This window comes from Stomoxys calcitrans, chromosome 5 (genome assembly GCF_963082655.1).
Source record: "Stomoxys calcitrans chromosome 5, idStoCalc2.1, whole genome shotgun sequence".
NCBI classification, from domain to species: Eukaryota; Metazoa; Arthropoda; class Insecta; order Diptera; family Muscidae; genus Stomoxys; species Stomoxys calcitrans.
In genome coordinates, this window is record NC_081556.1 from 27,200,167 (window position 1) to 27,220,732 (window position 20,566).

The window sequence follows — 20,566 nt, forward strand, 5'->3', positions numbered from 1 at the left end:
GCAAAGCCACAAACTGTACCCTTTTGCACTACTGTGACTGTGATAAAATGTGTAGTTCGAACCAAAAATTCTTGCTGATTCAGTTTAGCCATGTCCGTCTGTCCGCATATCCTTTCTATGCTGATAGTCGGTCTGTCGTTTTTTGTGACTAAGGTGAAAATCGCATTTGTTAAAGATGAAGATTGCATTTGTTCGATGGCACTATCGATATTTTATTTTTTGTCTGAATATTGATTGCTATTTCTCAAGGGATACTATCGCAAAATTTTTATTTTTTGCGAAACTAAACAAGAACAAGCAATCCGACACTGAATGTATCCTTTAAGTTATATTGCGCCTATAGAGGGCGCAATTTTTATTCGATTAGTCTAACATTTTGAGCAATGATTTCTCTCGTGACTTCCAACTGACCTTGGTTTTATTTGGTCTGTGCATTGATATTGTTTCTATATAAATCGAGCTCCTGATTTTTAATTCCCATTTTCGTTTGAAATATAGGTGATGAGAAATTAATTTTTTTTTGCAAATATAGAAACGCATACCCTTCCTTTTTTTCTCTTGATCCCAATGAGCAAAATACGAAATATTGTAGCGATCAGTTAACGATAATCCGTGCCGCCACGACGTCCGAAGTTGGATGTAGTGCTTTCTTGGTGATCTATTGGGTTGCCCAAAAAGTAATTGCGGATTTTTCATATAGTCGGCGTTAACAAATTTTTTCACAGCTGGTGTTTTATCGATATTTATTATTAAAACTATTGAAAATATCGAATGTTACGATCATCGATAGTTTGCCAGCTCTAAACTGAATGTATCCTTCAGTTCATCATCGATAGTTTGCCAGCTCTAAACTGAATGTATCCTTTAAGATACTTGCGCCTATAGAGGTCGCAATTTTCATCCGTTTGGTTTTATTCGGTCTGTGTATTGACAGACTTCATCAGAACCGGCTCAAATTAAAAGAAAAAAAGAAATTGAGGGTTTTCGAAAAGAATACTTTTTGTTTTTTTGGGACACTCTTCTGTAAGTGTTTTACCGTTCGCCTATCCTATACCAGCGGTCATAGTAATTTATGTGCGTAGTTGCCCATCTATAGTCTAAATGTTTTTCTTAAACTTTTCTGTCACTAATCGTTTTGTTATTAGTCTACTATCACCCGATTTGTCTTCTTGAACGTTATGGCTCCATGATTTTTTCCCTTCAACACTTTAATATCGACCAGATAGGTCCACCAAAATGTTTACGTATTTCCGTGAACGAAAATCGCAGGAACACGAAGGAGTTTTTGGCATTCGATAAGAGGTCGCTGAATACCTTGACAGGGGACATAACCGTAAACTGTGTCGCATGGCCACGCGCATAGGAATACCGCACTGAACGAGTTGCTTAATGTGAATGAGGAGGAGACTTCGAGTTTTTTCTACGATCTGGGTGATCTAAGGCAGCACATACGTGCTAACGTGGGGGATAGACGTTCTGCCGTCGGCCTAGTTCTCCATTATCCCTGTATCTTTATTCGTGTATAACCTCTCAGAATGATAGGAGATCTCACATTTTTATAGCCAGCAACATAACATTGGGGCATTCATCTTGATATTCTAAGTAGATTTAGCCATATCCGCCCGTCCGTCTGTTGAAATCACTATAGCGTTCAAACGAATAAATATTTCCGCTTCAATCTTTTGTACAGATAATTCTTATCGATGTAGGTCGTTGGGGATTGAAAATTGACCATATCAGATTTAAATATGTTTCCCATGTAAACCGATCTCCTCTCTTGCTTTCTTGAGCCCCTACTAAATTTCCCATGAAGATACTATTAAGGAACAGGGGATACTTCTCTCATATCAATGAGTGCAGTTCGATTAAAGTTTAAGACTCAATGATAAGGGCCTCCTTTTTCATGCCGAGTTCGAACAGCCAGCCGCATAGCAGGATACCTTACAAATGTTGGCAGCATAAGTAAAGTGATAACCACCGCTGAAAATTTTGTTGATATTCACGCCTTTGGGCGTCATAGGCAGACATGCTTTGCGCCACGGTGGCCTTTATCTTCCTGATTCCCCGGAGACCTCAATTTTCATCCTATTAGGCTGAAAATTTTCACAAGGACTTGGGTTCTGATTTCCAATATCAGTGTATGATCCGAAAGGGTCTATAGACTGATATAGTCCCCATACAAAACGATCCAGGGATTTGAATTCTTCAACCCACAAAACCTCAGTTTTCATCCAATTTGGCTGAAACTTGGCACAAGGACTTCTGTTCTGACTTCCAACGTCAAGTATGATGAGAATCAATCAATAAACTGGTATACCGCCTAGATAAACCAATTCCTGGATTTTGAGCCCCTAGAAGCCGCCACTTATATCTAGTGTGGAATGACTTCCAACATCCATGCCAAGTATGATCCGAACTGGTGAATATACCGGTATATCCCGCATTAACCGACCTCCGGATTCGATTTCTTAAGCACCCAGAAGCCTTAAATTCCTCCTACTTTGGCTGAAATTTGACACAGAGACTTCTGCCATGACTTCCAACGTCCGTGGCAAGTATGAACTGAAACGGTCTGTATACTGATAAAGTCCCCTTAACACCGATTCCCCGCAACCCATTCCCGGTTTCATTGTTGTAAAATAAATCAAATACGAATTGAGTTAATAACGACAATTTCTTTTTTGCGGTAGTCAAACTTAGCACGTTTTCACTTGTTTTGCCTGTTATTCTCTCCGGAGTATCACAATGGGCCAAATTATCCTCCCAGTGAATTCACCAATGGTGCGCTATTCATTCAACCTAACCTAAGCCAAACTTTTTATACATCGCTGTATCGTTCTTACTGTGTATACGTGTGTTCTGTTGGACTTGGTCGAAATTTCCAGTTGTTGCCAAACGAAAGTTTTAGTGGAACAAAAAAATTTTAAATATGATAAATAAGATTTAAAAATTGATTGGAGTACGATTTTTTACTTCATAATTATCTTTCAAAATATTTTTAAAGAGTACTTAAATTAGAAAGTTGTCGATATCAAGTTGTCCACATAATACAAATTTTCCATGAATACATTAAGGGGTGAAGCCTATCTAATCTGCTTTATTTTTCGTAAATGTTGTCAAAACAATAACTTTCTTAGCCAGCGGTTTTAGTATAAAACCACCTAGGAATCTTTTAAAAAATCACAGTTTGAATTTAATCGTTCAGTGCTAGTAATCATGAAATTCTTCATTGTTTTGGTTGCCGCTTTGGCTATGGCTGCTCCCGCCTTCGGCAGGACCATGACCCGTTGCTCCTTGGCCCGTGAGATGTATGCCTTGGGTGTACCCAAATCCGAATTGCCCCAATGGACTTGCATTGCCGAGCACGAGTCTTCCTACCGCACCAACGTTGTTGGCCCCACCAACTCCAATGGCTCCAACGATTATGGCATCTTCCAAATCAACAACTACTACTGGTGCCAACCTGCCAATGGCCGTTTCTCCTACAACGAATGCAAATTGAGCTGCAACAACTTGTTGACCGATAGCATCAACGATTCCGTCACCTGTGCCCGCAAGATCAAGTCTCAACAAGGCTGGACCGCCTGGTCTACCTGGAAGTACTGCAGCGGTTCCTTGCCCAGCATCAACGATTGCTTCTAAATGATTGATTCAAATTTGTGAATAAACATTGAAAGGCTATAAATGAAGTTTATACAATTTTTTTATACATTTATCAAAAAAGTGCAGGATAGAGGATGATATACAAAATAATTTTAAAAATTCGTGAGGATAACATAAATATCGAGATGAGTTGCTAGTGGGTGTCCAAATCAGTGAGGGACCCACTAACTTATTTGAAAATATTAAAATGTGTTTGCATAAGGGGCAGTGTAAGCCGGACAATCAATTCAGGGAAATAGCCATATAGAGTAACAACAGTGCCCGAACCGAATAAAGCCACACGAAGTTGCGTGCTATATATGTTAGACCGTCCCATGCTACATAGGAATATTATTTTTTTGCAAATATAGAAACGCATATCCTTCCTTTTTTTCCCTTATCCCAATGAGCAAAATACAAAATATTATAGCAATCGGTTAACGAATTTTGCACATACCACTTTCTTGTTCTAAGGGCACCCTTTATGAAATTTGGTAAAAATCGATTCAGAATTAGATAAAGCTCCCATATATTGGGTTGCCCAAAAAGTAATTGCGGATTTTTCATATAGTCGGCGTTGACAAATTTTTTCACCGCTTGTGACTCTGTAATTGCATTCTTTCTTCTGTCAGTTATCAGCTGCTCCTTTTAGCTTGCTTTAGAAAAAAAGTGTAAAAAAAGTATATTTGATTAAAGTTCATTCTAAGCTTTATTAAAAATGCATTTACTTTCTTTTAAAAAATCCGCAATTACGTTTTGGGCAACCCAAATATAAGTCGCCGGATTTACACTTGTAAGGGCCTAGTTACTAAAATTTTCTATAGATTTGCATGAAATTTGGTATGCAAACTCATATTTTTTATCTGAAAGCCTCTACCAAATTTCATCAGAACCGGTTCAAAACAAAAGAAAAAAATTGAGAGTTTGCGAAAAGAATACTTTTTGCTTTTTGGGACACTCTACAGTAAGTGTGTTACCGTTTGTTTTTCCTATACCAGCGCTCATAGGAATTTATGTGCGTTGTTGCACATCTATAGTCCAAATGTTTTTCTTAAACTTTTCTGTCACTCTAATCGTTTATACCCCCATATTAGTCTACTATCACCTGATTTGTCCTCTTTGCGCCTAGATAGGTCCACCAAAATGTTTACCTATTTCCGTAAACCCCAATTTAGAGAATTTTTAGTTTTTTTTTATGTTTTCCGGTAGCTTTAACTATTGCGCATAGCTCATAAGGAAACTTTGGTACTTGCCTATAACTGGATGGTAACTGAAAGTAAAAAAGCGTTCTAAATTCGGCCGGGTCAAATCTTGGGTACCCACCATGGATTCCGCTAAAATTGAAACCTTATTAACTGAGTTTGTACTTGAATTACTTTTTGCTCTCAAGAAGTCCTATCGGGGGAGGCTTATATCACCATAATGACCAATTCGGACAATATGGCACTGATGTTGTAAGTCATAAGACAACACACAAATGTTTGTTCAAAATTTTAGCCAAATCGGATGAAATTTGAGGCTTCTGAGGACCCAAGAAGTCAAATCGCGGGATTGATTTATGTGGGGGATATATGTCAGTTTAAAGACCGATTCGGGTTATAATTGGCATGGATGTTGAAAGTCATAAGACAAGTTATTGTTCCGAATTGGATGAAAATTGAGGCTTCTAAGGGCCCAAAAAGTCAAATCGCGGGTTCGGTTTATATGGGGGCTATAACCAAATCCGAATCGATAGAGCCCATTTGCAATTCCTAACGACCTACATCAATTAGAGGCATCTATGCAACATTTCAAGTGGCTAGCTAAACGCGTTCGAACGCTACCGTGATTTCGACAGACGGACGGACATGACGAGTTCGTACCCAGAATGTGAAGACGATCCAGATTATATTTACTTTATGGGGTCGTAGATCAATGACTACAGCACAGACTACTGTGGTATATTGGTCTTATCTCAGTGAATTTTTTTGCCCCCTTTTCCTAAATGTCGTGTTCGTAGGCTAATTGAATTTATTTTACCCGATTTGGCAGAGATTTTGCACTCGGTGTTTTTAGACTCTCCACCATAGGATGGGGATATACCAACTTCGCCATTCCATTTGTAGGTTAGGTTAGGTTGAAAAGAGAATGCAGATATTAATCCGTCCCATGCCACTATGGACATACATCTAAGCCAGTAATCGACTTGTTGTGCGCTCTAAAAACTGTAAAGTAACCTCTAACAAGAAAATTTTAAGTTAGGAATTCCGTGCTACTTACAAAATCCTTAGTTGTTTCAATACCACTCCTCTAAGTTGGATCATGTCTGGTATTGTGTCTCCATCTAAGTGCCGGTATCTGTTAGACGCGAAAGCCGGGCAATGACAAAGGAAATGCTCCAACGTCTCATCATCTTCCCCGCATGCTCTAGACATGCTATCACTTGCCGCACCGATTTTACATAAGTGAGCTCGTAGTCCTATGTGTCCCGTTATGATACCAATAGCTATACCGACCACCTTCTTGCTTCCTTTCAGTAATAGCCTCGTCTTCTCACGATCTGGATCCCCCATTGGATTTTCGCCATCCTACCGACCGTTTCGCTGTTCCACAATGTTGCATGCGCATTCGTACTTAATTCCATTTGTAACACATCGAAATATCGACCTAAAATGTCGTGGTGATCAAGAATATATATACTTTATGGGGTCTTAATAAAGTATATACATTCTTAATCACCATGACATTTTAGGTCGATCAAGCTATGTCCGTCCGTTTGTTCGTCTGTCCCTCTGACCGGCTGTCTGTGGAAAACACGCTATCTTTCGAAGGAGTAAAGCTAGGCGTTTGAAATTTTGCACAAATACTTCCTATCAGTGTAAGTTGTTGTTGCTGTAGTTGTGGCAGTGCGTTGTACACTGAGGCGGCAGCCCTTGCCAATGAAGGACTTCATCGGGACAATCGGTACATCCAACCGGCTTCCAGTGTAGGTCGATTGGGATTGTAAATGGGCCATATAGGTCCATTTTTTGACATAGCTGCCATATAAACCGACTCGGATCTTGACTTTTTGAGGCTCTAGAGGGCGTTATTTTTATCAATAACTGTGCCAATAATGCTCTAACTCGGTTTATAACCTGATATAGCTACCATATAAACCAATCTTGGATCTTGACTTCTTAAGCCGCAATTCTGATTCGATTTGCCTGAAATTTTCGACAACGACTTCTCCTATCCTTCAATAAGTGTTCTAAATATGGTCTGAATCTGATTATAATCTGATATAGCTCCCATATAAACCGATCTCCCAATATTACTTCATGAGACCCTATAGGCCGCAATTCTTATCTGATTTGGCTAAATCTGATTACAATCTAATATAACTTCCATATAAACCGATCTCCCAATATTACTTTATTGGACCCTATAGGGCGAATTTCTTATTCGATTTTGCTGAAATTTTGCACAATGACTTCTCCTATGACCGTCAACATCCTTGCCAAATATGCTCCGAATGGGTTCATAACCCGATATGGCTCCCGTATAAATTGGTCTCCGCATAACACTTCTTAAGCCTACAGAGGGCGCCATTCTCATCCGATTTTGCTGAAATTTTGTACAATGACTTGGCGTCCAACATGACAAACGCGATCCATGGTGGAGAGTGCAAAAGATTCGCCCCGGCCAAACTTGCACGCTTTTAATTGTTTTATTACAGTTTCCAACATCCATGTAAAAGTATGAACCAATTTGGTCCATAACCTGGTAATGGCCTCTAGAGGTCGCAATTATTATCCGATTGTTCTGACATTTGACTTTGCCATCTCACCATCCATGCAAGTACAATCAATATATAGTGGCACATAAAAGTCTTCATACCCTACTCAAAAAAAAAAAAAAAACGTTTTACATAATGAAATCTTTGTAAAAAAGTTTTTCCGCCAAATGTCTTTTCTTGAAAATATTGTTTACCAGTACAATAACTAGTAAAGATTTTTGGGGTAGAATCTTATACTACCTAGTTATTGTCAGTTTACGTAACTGCTGTTTTGAAAAGGTATGTGGACATATCTGTGCCACTGTAATTCCTACCTCTTCCAAAGAGTTTTCCTTATTTGAAAAGGAGTCAAAAGGCATAAAGTTCGACCGAGCCACCCACCCACCTCACTTCTCATGAACATTCGATTAAGGAACAGGGAATACTTCTCTCATATCAATGAGTGCAGTCCGATTCAAGTTTAAGCCCAGTGATAAGAGACTTCCTTTTTTATGCCGACTTAGAATGGCGTGCCGCATAGCGACACCACTTGGTAGGAAAGTTTTAACATGGCATGATACCTTGCATATGTAGCTAGCATAAGAAAATGGATAACCACCGCTGAATATTTTTCTTGTGTTCAACGGCATTCGGCGTCATAGGTGGAAATGCTTTCCTCTGCGCCCTGGTGGTCTCCACCATTAATCAACCTCTGTCATAATCCGGTGAATAATTCAAATTTATGTATTTGTGTTTAGCAACTATGTCGAAATATTGTCCAATTCGAATTAAACTCGGTACAGATATCCAGGGATCTAATACAATTCAATGTTCCAGACGGTAAAACGGGATATTGTCCTATATGGTAGCTACATATATCCAAAGACACTGCACGAGTTGCCTTAATGTGAATGAGAAGGAGACTGTCGAGTTTTTTCTACGATCTTGGTGATCTAAAGCACATACATGCTAACATGAAGGATTGGCGTTCACCCCCTGCTCCAGTTCTCCATTTTTCCTGTATCTTTATACGTGTATAACCTATAGATATGATCGGAGGTTTCACATTTTTATAGCCACCAACATAACATGAGGGCCATTCGTCTTGATATTGTAAGTGTTAGCCATATCCGTCTATCCGTCCGTCGAATTCACTTAGCGTTCAAACGAATAAATATATCCGCTTAATTTTTTTGCAGATATTTATTTTCTATGTTCAGATTTGAATAAATTCGCCATATAAACCGATCCTCTCTTTTGCCTTTTTGAGACCCTGCAAAATCTCTCATGAAGATTCTATTAAGGAACAGAGGATACTTCCCTCATATCAATGAGTGCAGTTCGATTAAAGTTTAAAACTCAATAATAAGGGCCTCCTTTTTTATGCCGAACCCGAACGGCCTGCCGCATAGCGACACCTCTTGGCAGCGAAGTTTTAATATGGTCGGATAACCACCGCTGAAAATTTTGTTGATGTTCACGCCGGGATTTGAACCCAGCCGTTGGGCGTCATAGGGACACATGCCAACCTGTGCGTCACGGTGGCCTCCATTTTCTTGAGCCCTCGGAGACCTCTTTTCCTCATCCCATTTAGACGTAAATTTTCACAAGGACTTGGGTTCTGATATCCAATATCATTGCGAAGTATGATCCGAATCGGTCTATAGACTGATGTAGCTCCCATACAAACCGATCCACGGATTTGAATTCTTGAACCCCTAAAAGCCTCAGTTTTTATCCAATTTGGCTGGAACTTGGCACAAGGACTTCTGTTCTGACTTCCAACGTCAGTTCTGACTTCCAACATCGAGTATGATGAGAATCAATCAATAAACTGATATACCGCCCACATAAACCAATTCCTGGATTTTGAGCCCCTAGAGCCCCTCCACTTACATTTATGGTGGCATGACTTCCAAAATCTATGCCAAGTATGATCCTAATTGCTGAATATACCGGTATGCAAATTTTGTCCATGAACAATCCATTAAGGAACAGGGGCAAACTTCTCACAAATCAATGAGTGCAGTCCGCTTCAAGTTTAATGTTAATGATAAGGGGCCTTCTTTTTATAACCGAGTCTGAACATCGTGCCGCAGTGCGACACCTCTTTGGAGAGAAGTTTTTACATGGAGGGGAAAACCACCGCTGAAAGTTTTTGTTCTCATGGTGTGGCCAGTATTCGAACCCAGGCGTTCAGCGTCATAGGCGGACATGCTAACCTCTGCGCTACGGTGGCCTCCAATACGGTATATCCCGCATATTAACCGATCTCCGGACTCGACTTCTTGAGCTCCTAGAAACCTCAATTTTCTCCTACTCGGGCTGAAATTTGACACAGAGACTTCTGCCATGACTTCGAGCATCCGTGCCAAGTATGAACTGAATCGGTCTGTATACTGATAAAGGCCCCTTAACACCGATTCCCTAATATGACTACTTAGCAGCCGCAACCAATTCCCGATTTGATTGTTGTAAAATAACTCAAATACAAATTGAGTTAATAAAGGCAATTTTTAGCTCAATCCATAGTAATCCAAGATTCGGTCCGGTCGAACTTAGCATGTTTTCACTTGTCTTGTCTATTTTTCTCCCAGGAGTATCATTATAGACCAAATTGTCCTCCCAGTGAATTCACCGCTGGTGCGCTATCCATTCAACCTAACCTAAGCCAAACTTTTTATTCATTGCTGTATCGTTCTTACTATGTATACGTGTGTTTTGTTGGACTTAGTCGAAATTTCCAGTTGTTGCCATCGAAAGTTTAAGTGAAACAAAAAAAAAATTTAAATTTTAAATATGATAAATAAGATTTAAAAATTGATTGGATTATGATTTTTTTCTCAATAATTAACTTTCAAAATATTTTTAAAGAGTAATTAAATAAGAAAGTCATTGATATCAAATAAAAATTTTCCATGAATACATTAAGGGGTGAAGCCTATCTAATCTCTTTTATTTTTCATAAATGTTGTCAAAACAATTGTTTTCTTAGCCAGCACATTGGTATAAAAACTGTCTAGGAATCTCTTAACAAATCACAGTTTGAATTTAATCGTTCAGTGCTAGTAATCATGAAATTCTTCATTGTTTTGGTTGCCGCTTTGGCTATGGCTGCTCCCGCCTTCGGCAGGACCATGACCCGTTGCTCCTTGGCCCGCGAAATGTATGCCTTGGGTGTACCCAAATCCGAATTGCCCCAATGGACTTGCATTGCCGAGCACGAGTCTTCCTACCGCACCAACGTTGTTGGCCCCACCAACTCCAATGGCTCCAACGATTATGGCATCTTCCAAATCAACAACTACTACTGGTGCCAGCCTGCCAATGGCCGTTTCTCCTACAATGAATGCAAATTGAGCTGCAACAACTTGTTGACCGATAGCATCAATGACTCCGTCACCTGTGCCCGCAAGATCAAGTCCCAACAAGGCTGGACCGCCTGGTCTACCTGGAAGTACTGCAGCGGTTCCTTGCCCAGCATCAACGATTGCTTCTAAGCGATTGTTTCAAATTTGTGAATAAAGATTGAATGGCATTAAATGAAGAGTATAATTTTTTATTTAATAAATTAGATAAAATAGGATAGAAAGGATAACAAAACATTTTATTTTAATAAATTAATGGTTAGCAGGTGTCTACATGTCCTTCTTATCACCCCGATGCACGGGGGCACGCTTTTCTATGCTGATAGTCCATCTGTCTCTTCTTGTAACTAATGTGGAGATTCCATTTGGATTCTAAATCATCACGAAAATTTTCATATATCACTTGTTTCTCTCAAAGCCTATCGCTATCATTTTTGGAAAAAAATCGGCTCATATAAAGATATAGCTGCCATATATACAATTCGCCCGATTTACACTTAAATTGGCATAGTTACTACAGTTTTCAATAGATTTGCATGAAATTTGGTATAGAACGATGTATTACTCTTGATAAAGCCTCTGCTAAATTTTATCAAAATGTTGGATTTAGTTACTATCATAGTTTTCAACCCACAGTAACAACAGCCCAATAATTCTACTTCGGAATCTATCTTTATATGAGAGTTATATCTAATCCGAAACAATTTTGATGAAATTTGGCTGAGGCTTCCAGATGAGTAATAAAACGCTTTTTACCAGATTTTGTGGGCATCGCTTTAAATTTGCGATAACTTCGATCATTTAAATATAGGTCGGGAGATATATTTACATGAGAGCTATATTTAGATATAGCTAAATCCATTTTCACCGAAATTAGTAGCATTTGTCTCTAGGCTTAAAAAGTGCTACCTGTACCTTGATTACAGAACCCGGAGCGACAGACAGGCCGACGCGCGCTCAAATAGACATGGCTAGATCGAACAAGGAAGTAATTATAAGTCGGTCGATACACTATTAACTGCTGAAGTAGTTGTTCTGGGTGTAACTTGTGTTTAGTGACATAAAAATGTTTATTTTGTGCTCAAATTAAATTCTAAGACGTAAAATCCTCCAATGGATCCCAACAATATATACTACTAAATACTAAATTTCCCATGTACATTCCATTAAGGAGCAGGGGATACTTCTCTCATATCAATGAGTGCAGTCCGATTAAAGTTTAAGCTCAATGTAAAGGTACCTTCTTTTGTATGCCCAATCCGAACGGCGTGTTGCATAGCGACACCACTTGGTAGAGAAGTTTTAACATGGCAGGTTACCTTACAAATTAAGCCATTAGTAAGGGGATAACCACCGCTGAAAATTTTCTTGATGTTCACGCGGACATTATAACCTCGGCGCCACGGTGGCCTCCCCAAAAATATATACTTTTTCCAATTCTGAATGCCGTTGCGGCAGAAAATTTCAGCCAAATCGGATAAGAATTGCGCACCATAGTGGCTCAAGAAATAAAACTGGGAGCTATAAAAGGTTAGGGTCATACAAGAAGTCGTTGTTCAAAATTTCAGCCACATCGGATAAGAATTGCTCCCTCTAGAGGCTCCAGAAGTATATTAGGGAGATCGGATTATATGGGAACTATATCAGTTTATGAAACGATTTGGGCCACACTTGATACAGTTGTTAATGGTCAAAGCAAAGCACTTCATGCAAAATTTCAGCCAAATCGGATAATAATTGCGCCTTCTAGAAGCTCACGAAGCCATGGTCTGAGATCGGTTTATATGGGAGCAATATGAGCTTATGAACCGATTTGGACAATGGTAGGAAGTCGTTGATGGTCAAACCAAAACACTTCATGCAAACTTTCAGCCAAATCGGATAATAATTGCGCCCTCTAGAGGCTCACGAAGACAAGTTCGAGATCGGATTATATGGGAGCTATGATAGTTTATGAACTGAAATGCACGATAGTTGGCACCGTTGTTGATGGTCAAAACAAAACACTTCATGCAATATTTCAGCCAAATCGGGTAATAATTGCGCCCTCTAGATGCTCACAAAGTAATGATCCGAGATTGGTTTATATGGCAGCTGTATCAAGTTAAGTATCGATTTAGAGAATACTTGGCACAGTTGTTCGAAGTCGTAACAAAACACATCGTGCAACATTTCAGCCAAACTGTATGATAATTTCGCCCTCTAGCGGCTCAAGAAGTCAAGATCCGAAATCGGTTTATATGGGAGATATATTAGGTTATGGACCAATTTGAACAATACTTGGAACAGTTGGTGAAGGTCAAACCAAAATACTTCATGCTAAATTTCAGCCAAGTCCGATAATGATTTCGCACTTTAGCGGCAGTTTTTATGGGAGCTATATCAGGTTGTGAAAATATTTGGGTCATACTTGGCGCAGTCGTTGATGATACAATCAAAACACTTCATGCAAACTTTCAGCCAAATCGGATAATAATTGCGCCCTCTAGAGGCTCACAAAATCTGATTATATGGGAGCTATATCAGTTTATGGACCGATTTGGACAATACATGGCACCGTTGTTGATGGCCAACCAAAAACACTTGGTGCAAAATCTCAACCAGCTCGAATAATGAAATTTTGCACGTATGTTGATCTTGGGTCATAGGATTTGGTAATATTCGTACGTTTAGGAATTAAAAAGTAGCCAAAAGTACGCAATGAGTAAGAAAAGCACGATGGGTGACCAAAATGGTACCAAAATTGGTACTATTTTGTACTTTTTGTTCCGATGGAGGGTAAGCTCTGAATTTGGCATGTAGGTAAATGCCATACATACGGGTGACAAATGTTTTATTAAAAATTCGTACATTTTGATATCATTAGTACTTTGTTACCAGATGGAGCTTGAAGTCTGACATTTGGCATTTAGGTACAACTACGAAATATATGATGGGTGACTAAATGACCTTTTCACCATTCGCACATTTTGGTACCAAAATTGGTGCCATTTGGTACTTTCTTCATAAATGGAGCTACAGGTCTGATTTGTCATATATAATGGGTGGCAAAATGATCTATTGGGTTGCTCAAAAAGTAATTGTCGGTAATATAGTAGTAATATAGTCGGCGTTGACAAATGGTTCAAGCATGGTGAACCAGCTCAAACCACTTCAAAGGCTGATATCCACCAAAAGAAGGTTATGCTGTCTGTTTGGTGGGATTGGAAGGGTGTGGTACATTTTAAGCTGCTTGCAAGGAACCAAACGATTAATTCCGATGTTTACTGTCAACAATTGGACAAATTGAATACAGCCATCAAGGAGAAGCGACCAGAATTGGTCAATCGTAAAGGTGTCATATTCCACCAGAACAACGCTAGACCGCACACATCTTTGGTCACTCGCCAAAAACTGAGTGAGCTTGGCTGGGAACTTTTGATGCATCCACCATATAGCCCTGACCTTGCACCATCAGACTACCATTTATTTCGATCTTTGCAGAACTCCTTAAATGGTAAAACTTTCGGCAATGATGAGGCTATAAAATCGCACTTGGTTCAGTTTTTTGCAGATAAAGGCCAGAAGTTCTATGAGCGTGGAATACTAAATTCGCCAGGAAGATGGCAAAAGGTTATCGAACAAAATTGCAATGATATATTTGATTAAAGTTCATTCTAAGTTTTATTAAAAATGCATTTACTTTCTTTTAAAAAATCCGCAATTACTTTTTAGGCAACCCAATATTACAAATTCCTACATTTCGGTACCAAATTTGGTACCATTTGGTACTTTCTCTACAGATGGAGCTAGAGGTCTGAAATATGTAATGTGTGACTAAGTGACCCATTCAAAATTCGTGCATTTCGTGCAAAAAGTGCTAAATAGTACGAAATAGCTTATCATCGCCTACAGCGAATGAGTACTGCTAGAATTCAGCAAGTATTCGAATCTTAACAAAAATACGATATGTGGAAGTAAACTTACTACATATGGTGTAATTGGTACTTAGAAAGAATATATTGGCCAACTATAAGATATTTTTTATTTGTATATTTGGTACTCAAACGTACAAAATGATACTTTATTAACGGAGAGAGCTCAAGCTCTCAAAATTGGGATACAAGTACAACTCGACTATAAATTTTGAGTGAATAAGTTCAGTTGAATAGTCTTCTATATTCAAAATCGTTCATTTCGGTACTAAAACGTACAAAATGATAATTTCTCCCGAAATTGGGATTCATTTATATATTTCTCTATTTGTTATCTCTATGCTCTCCTATAAAGGATGGTATGTTCTAATATACACACATCGATATAATAGTCTTTCAATACTGAATTTTTCATAAAAGCGTTTTACGGTTATGCAGTTTCGACTGTACTCATTGATGTTGGGGTTAAAACCATTTTCAGTTAAGCGATTTTCGGTAAAGCGATTTTCACCTAAGCGAATTCAATTGCAATGAATAACACTACAAATGAATGGTTCTTTCAATTAAGTTTCACTTTAAAGGAATTTTTCATAAAAGTGTATCACAGTTATGCGATTTCGACTGTACTCATAGATGTTGGGGTTAAAACCAATGTCAGTTTGGTGGTATTTTTCATGAAAACGTTTTATAGTTATGCGGTTTCGACTGTACGATACTCATAGAGATCATATAAAGCAATTCCGCTTGGGAACAGTCCGCATAAAGTTTGCGGTAGATTCTTGGATGTAGGTGGAAAAACGTCTGTCTCGACCAAACTTTAATGGCATCTCAACTTTCTTTATATATTCTCAGACAGCCAGGCAGCCATAAAATCCCTGAAGAATGTATTTCTGAACACAAAAACCGCCCCGACTGTCGCAAATCTCTCAACGAGATGGCTGAACAGTTCAAAATTCACTTGTTCTAGGTGCCGGGCCACAGAGATATTCAAGGGAATTCTAAAGCGGATGAGCTTGCAAGATAGGAACTACCTTACACACTCCAGGGACACTGGAATCTGTGGGTATGCCTCTAGCGACATGTAAGCTAAGTTTTCAGGACCAGGCCCGAAGGACAACGAATGATAGATGGTCACAAAGACGGGGCTGTGAGCATTCCAAAACTATGTGGCCTCATCTAGACTTGAAGAGGTCTACTGCTTTGCTGTCATTGACTAGTACAGACGTCTCAGTCATTGTGTCCGTCATGACAGGTCACTGTTTAATCGGAAAACATGCTGACAGACTGAAGGTTGCCAGCACCTACTTTTGCAGAAGCTGTAGGGATATCGAAGAAGGAGAAACTATAGAACACCTTCTGTGTGTATGTCCCGCACTAGCAGTTAGAAGGAGTTCCACTTTAGGTTCTCATTTCTTTGAGAATCTGTCTCATTTAGCGGATGTGAACATTCGCAAGTTATTGGGCTTTTCAAAGCGATCTGGATTGTTCAACGGTAGGAACTAGAAGGCATCTTCCTTCTTCTGTTCCTGTGGTATCACAATGGACGAAAACGTCTAAGTGAGTCTGATGACAGGCTGCCACTTAAACCCTACCTGACTTTCTTTATTGGCGGGTATTGTGAAAACATTTTTTTTTTCTTAAACACTTACTTTTGAATTTTTTAAGAGTTTGCTCTTGACCCTATGTCTTTATAGGTGGTTATCTATTTCTACTATACGTCTGCTATCTAAGATGTTACCCACGAAAATTGTAGTGGAACAAAATACAATAATAATTTCAAATATGATAAATACAATTTAAATATTGATTGAAGTACACCTGAAAAACGTATGATTTTCAAAATATTATTGAAAAGAATTTAAATGAGATCGTTGTCGATACCAGAGATCTGATAATAAAATTTCCACAAATACGTAGGGCTAAAGCCTATCTTATCTGTTCTCACAAATTTTGTCAAAACAATTTCTTTTTTAGCCAGCGATTTTGGTATAAAACCACCTAGGAATCTGTTAACAAATCAGAGTTTGAATTTAATCGTTCAGTGCTAGTAATCATGAAATTCTTCATTGTTTTGATTGCCGCTTTGGCTATGGCTGCTCCCGCCTTCGGCAGGACCATGACCCGTTGCTCCTTGGCCCGCGAAATGTATGCCTTGGGTGTACCCAAATCCGAATTGCCCCAATGGACTTGCATTGCCGAGCACGAGTCTTCCTACCGCACCAACGTTGTTGGCCCCACCAACTCCAATGGCTCCAACGATTATGGCATCTTCCAAATCAACAACTACTACTGGTGCCAACCTGCCAATGGCCGTTTCTCCTACAACGAATGCAAATTGAGCTGCAACAACTTGTTGACCGATAGCATCAACGATTCCGTCACCTGTGCCCGCAAGATCAAGTCCCAACAAGGCTGGACCGCCTGGTCTACCTGGAAGTACTGCAGCGGTAGCTTGCCCAGCATCAATGACTGCTTCTAAATGATTGACTAAATGACTTAATGAAATAAATATGAAAAATAATGAAAATATTACAAAATTCAAACTAGTTTTTACTAAATTTAATAGACTTTGGTCAAGCGTATGGTTTTTGCACCATTATATGAATGGTTGGTTACCCAATTGAAGTTTGCTAATCTTATAAGTTGTTTTTTGTATTAGTCCAAGAGTTTGGGAGTTATGACTATTTAAGTGAAATATTTGTACAACCATCCCTTTTATACCCACCACCATAGGATGGGGGTATACTAATCTTCAAAATACTTCATATTGGTGTAGATGGTTGGGGATTGCAAATGGACCATATCGGTTCATATTTGGATATAGCTCCCATGTGAACCGATCTCCCGATTAGACTTCTTGAGCCATAGAAGCCACAATTTTTGTCCGATTTGTCTTAAATTTCGCACATAATATTCTGTTATGACTTCCAACATCGGAGTCTAGTACGGTCCAAATCGGTCTATACTCTGATACAGCTCTCATATAAACCGATCTCCTGATTCGACTTCCTGAGCCCCAAGAGCCGTAATTTTTGTTCGATTTTGACTTCCAACAACTGTGCCAAGTACGGTTTAAATCTGTGCATAACCTGATATGGATCCCATATAAACCCATCTCCCGATTTGACTTCTTGAGCCCTTGGAAGGCGCAATTTTCATCCGATTTGGGTGATATTTTGTACATAATGTTCTGTGAAGACTCCCAACAACTGTGCAAAGTACGGTTCGATTCGGTCTATAACTAGATATAGCTCCCATATATAAGCAGAATCCATGGTGGTGGGTTCCCAAGATTCGGCCCGGCTGAACTTAGCACGCTTTTAATTGTTAAAGGTAATTTTCTCCATTTTTAGAGCGGCAAAGAGACTACTCAATGAGTGATGTTGGATTCCCTTTTTTGCATCATGTTTTAGGCAGTGTGGGTTACCTGAGCCGCTTTTGATAAAAAGTAATGCACCCCTATTCCTGACTAAACCGATTGGAACTGCAATATCCCTGGTAGAAGAAGTTGCATAGGCTTTTATATGGATGGTGGGCTTTTGCCGATATTTTATACATAACGAAAATTTCGAATCCCATGTTAATGTTCGTCCGATTTGAACTAATATTGTAATAATCTGGTCACTTGTTATCATATATTTAGCACGAAGGATTTTCTTAAGACTCTAAACATAATTGGTATATTTCATTGGAGACATAACAGTCCCTATAAACATTTATACATCGTCCAATTTTCACTTCTGTAGCCTTTGCAAGCGCATTTATTGAATGAATTTCTCAAAAAGTTCAACGCTTTCCTCTACGACTGCCAAAATATGTGCGGAGTTTGATCGAAGTCGGTTCAGATTTAGATATAGCTCCTATACACACTGGTGGACAAAAGATTAGCAACCACCACGGAAATTTCGACATACATATTTATACCCACAGCTAATAGACAGGGTTGTCGAGCGTGGTTGCGGTGGTAATTGTATCATAGGTGCGTTTTCGCATTTAATATGATTCTAATACAACATACCAACGCACGGCCCTTGAAGCTATCACACCTAATATGGTGGAAAAGTCTTCTAACCAATGACGAAACGCGTCCCACAGCGGTTGGTGTGTGTTGATATCTTTGGCTTTTCTTTTCCATTTGCAATCTCCGATCATTGAGCTTGCCACGAATGAGAAACAAACAAACCTTGCAAATACTGCACGTCTATCCCTTCTAGACCAGAAAAGGTAGGAGGATATATACATAATGGTCAAGCGGATCAAGCGAAGGCCCTGAATGGCTTGCTTGTGTCAGCATGTCCTAGTGCCAAGCCAAGGGGCAAACAACGACCGCCATTGTAGACCCCAGAGCTGGTTGGTCGAAAGAAGGACTGCAGAAAACTCTTCAACAGAGCAAAACCACAAGAGCACCATACGATTGGGACATCTATAAGGCTGAGCTGAGAAAATATAGGAGCGAGATGAGAAGGGCTCAGCAGCTGCAGCTCCGTGGAGGATACATCTGAGGACCCTATGCTAAGGAAGATTCTATCGTCGAGGCTTATTACGGTGGGGTATATTCAGAAGTTAGATAATGTAAGGACAATGTCTAGCGAGGAAACACTAGAATTATTCGTTGATTAACCTTTCCCAAGAAATTCTCCAACGGATGCCCCAGAAGAGGTTGTCACTGCGATACATTCGTCGGAGGTTATAGGAGAAATTGTGTCTTAGCCGAAAATTCTTTGGGCGATAAGAAGTTTCGACTCGTTTAAGACGTCAGGCCCTGATGATGTATCAACGGTTGAATTACAAGCTGTGTCTGATAGAATGGTTTTCCTTGGCTTAGGTAGATATACTCTGCTTGTATCAGCATGTCAATTTCATTCCGAAAGCAGGAATACATTACCACACGAAGGCGAAAGATTTTCGCCCTATTAGTCTGTCATCCTTTATGCTGAAGACACTTGAGAGGTTGATAGAAACTTATCTTAGGGCAAAGATCCCTGGAGATCGCCTGTGGCGGTAGCAGCATGCATATGGTAAAGGCAAATCTACTGAAACAGCCCTTCACGATCTAGCCGTCAAGGAATATACAATGGTAGCATTTCTTAACATTGAAGGTGCTTTCAATAATGAACAACGGACGTCAATCATGGAAGAGTTGGTGTTTCTAGGCATAAACTCTACCGTAAGAAAGTTTATTAATAACTTACTTACTAAAAGATGCATTACGGCAGGCTGGGGAACTGTGGATCTAAAAAGATGGGTCAGCAGAGGAACAGCTCAAGGAGGTGTATTGTCTCCTCTACTTTGGAATATAGCATATAAAAGGTGTAAAAGTGGCCGCGTATGCTGATGGCATGGCAATTGCGGTTAGGGGAAAGTTTCCCAGCACTCTTAGAGATATACTTCAGGAAGCTCTACGTGCAGCAGCGAAGTGGGATACAGAAAGTGGTGTAGGTCTAAATACCTGCAAGAGAGATGTATTGTAGTTATTTTCAGCAGGAGATATAAGTTGCCTACAGTGACACTTGTCTCCTTGGGGGGAGAGAATAATCCATTTTCAGAAAGCTCAAAATACCTGGGTGTTTTGCTGGACAGAAAATTAAACTTCAAATCCAACATTTTGGACAGGGCAAGTAAGGACACATGCCCTATACACCTGCAAGAGATCCATTGGCCAAAGTTGAGCATTTTGACCGTGGATTGGCTATATACTGCAGTTTTCAGACCTTTATTGCTTTATAGTGTTGTGGTCCGTTGGACGGCGCTTCAAAAGTCCACCTACTGTTCCATATTCAACGGGATCCAAAGGATGACTTGTTTGTGCATCACAGCCGCACTGTGGGCGATGCTATCTGATGCACTGAATTTAATGCTATATCTAATGCCTCTGGATAATGTGGCTAGACAAATTGCTGCGACCA

General features: G+C 39.5%; 4 protein-coding genes across 5 annotated transcripts in view; all 4 read left to right on the top strand.

The window, feature by feature from the left end:
• The window catches only part of LOC106092522 (uncharacterized), a 363,841-nt gene that overhangs the window by 231,649 nt on the left and 111,626 nt on the right, over positions 1–20,566 (top strand). The gene's annotated exons all lie outside the window — the stretch shown is intronic.
• LOC131997596 (lysozyme 1) lies at positions 3,167–3,689 on the top strand. Its single transcript, XM_059368531.1, has one exon. The coding sequence runs from the start codon at positions 3,217–3,219 to the stop codon at positions 3,640–3,642; it is 426 nt and encodes a 141-aa protein (XP_059224514.1). The 5' UTR covers positions 3,167–3,216; the 3' UTR covers positions 3,643–3,689.
• On the top strand, positions 10,419–10,925 carry LOC106092521 (lysozyme 1). The gene has a single exon (XM_013259399.2). The coding sequence runs from the start codon at positions 10,453–10,455 to the stop codon at positions 10,876–10,878; it is 426 nt and encodes a 141-aa protein (XP_013114853.1). The 5' UTR covers positions 10,419–10,452; the 3' UTR covers positions 10,879–10,925.
• Positions 16,691–17,180, top strand: LOC106092518 (lysozyme 1). The gene has a single exon (XM_013259396.2). The coding sequence runs from the start codon at positions 16,714–16,716 to the stop codon at positions 17,137–17,139; it is 426 nt and encodes a 141-aa protein (XP_013114850.2). The 5' UTR covers positions 16,691–16,713; the 3' UTR covers positions 17,140–17,180.

Coding starts and splice junctions, on each gene's coding strand:
- LOC131997596 (XM_059368531.1), top strand. CDS start 3,217: ATGAAATTCTTCATTGTTTTGGTTGCCGCTTTGGCTATGGCTGCTCCC.
- LOC106092521 (XM_013259399.2), top strand. CDS start 10,453: ATGAAATTCTTCATTGTTTTGGTTGCCGCTTTGGCTATGGCTGCTCCC.
- LOC106092518 (XM_013259396.2), top strand. CDS start 16,714: ATGAAATTCTTCATTGTTTTGATTGCCGCTTTGGCTATGGCTGCTCCC.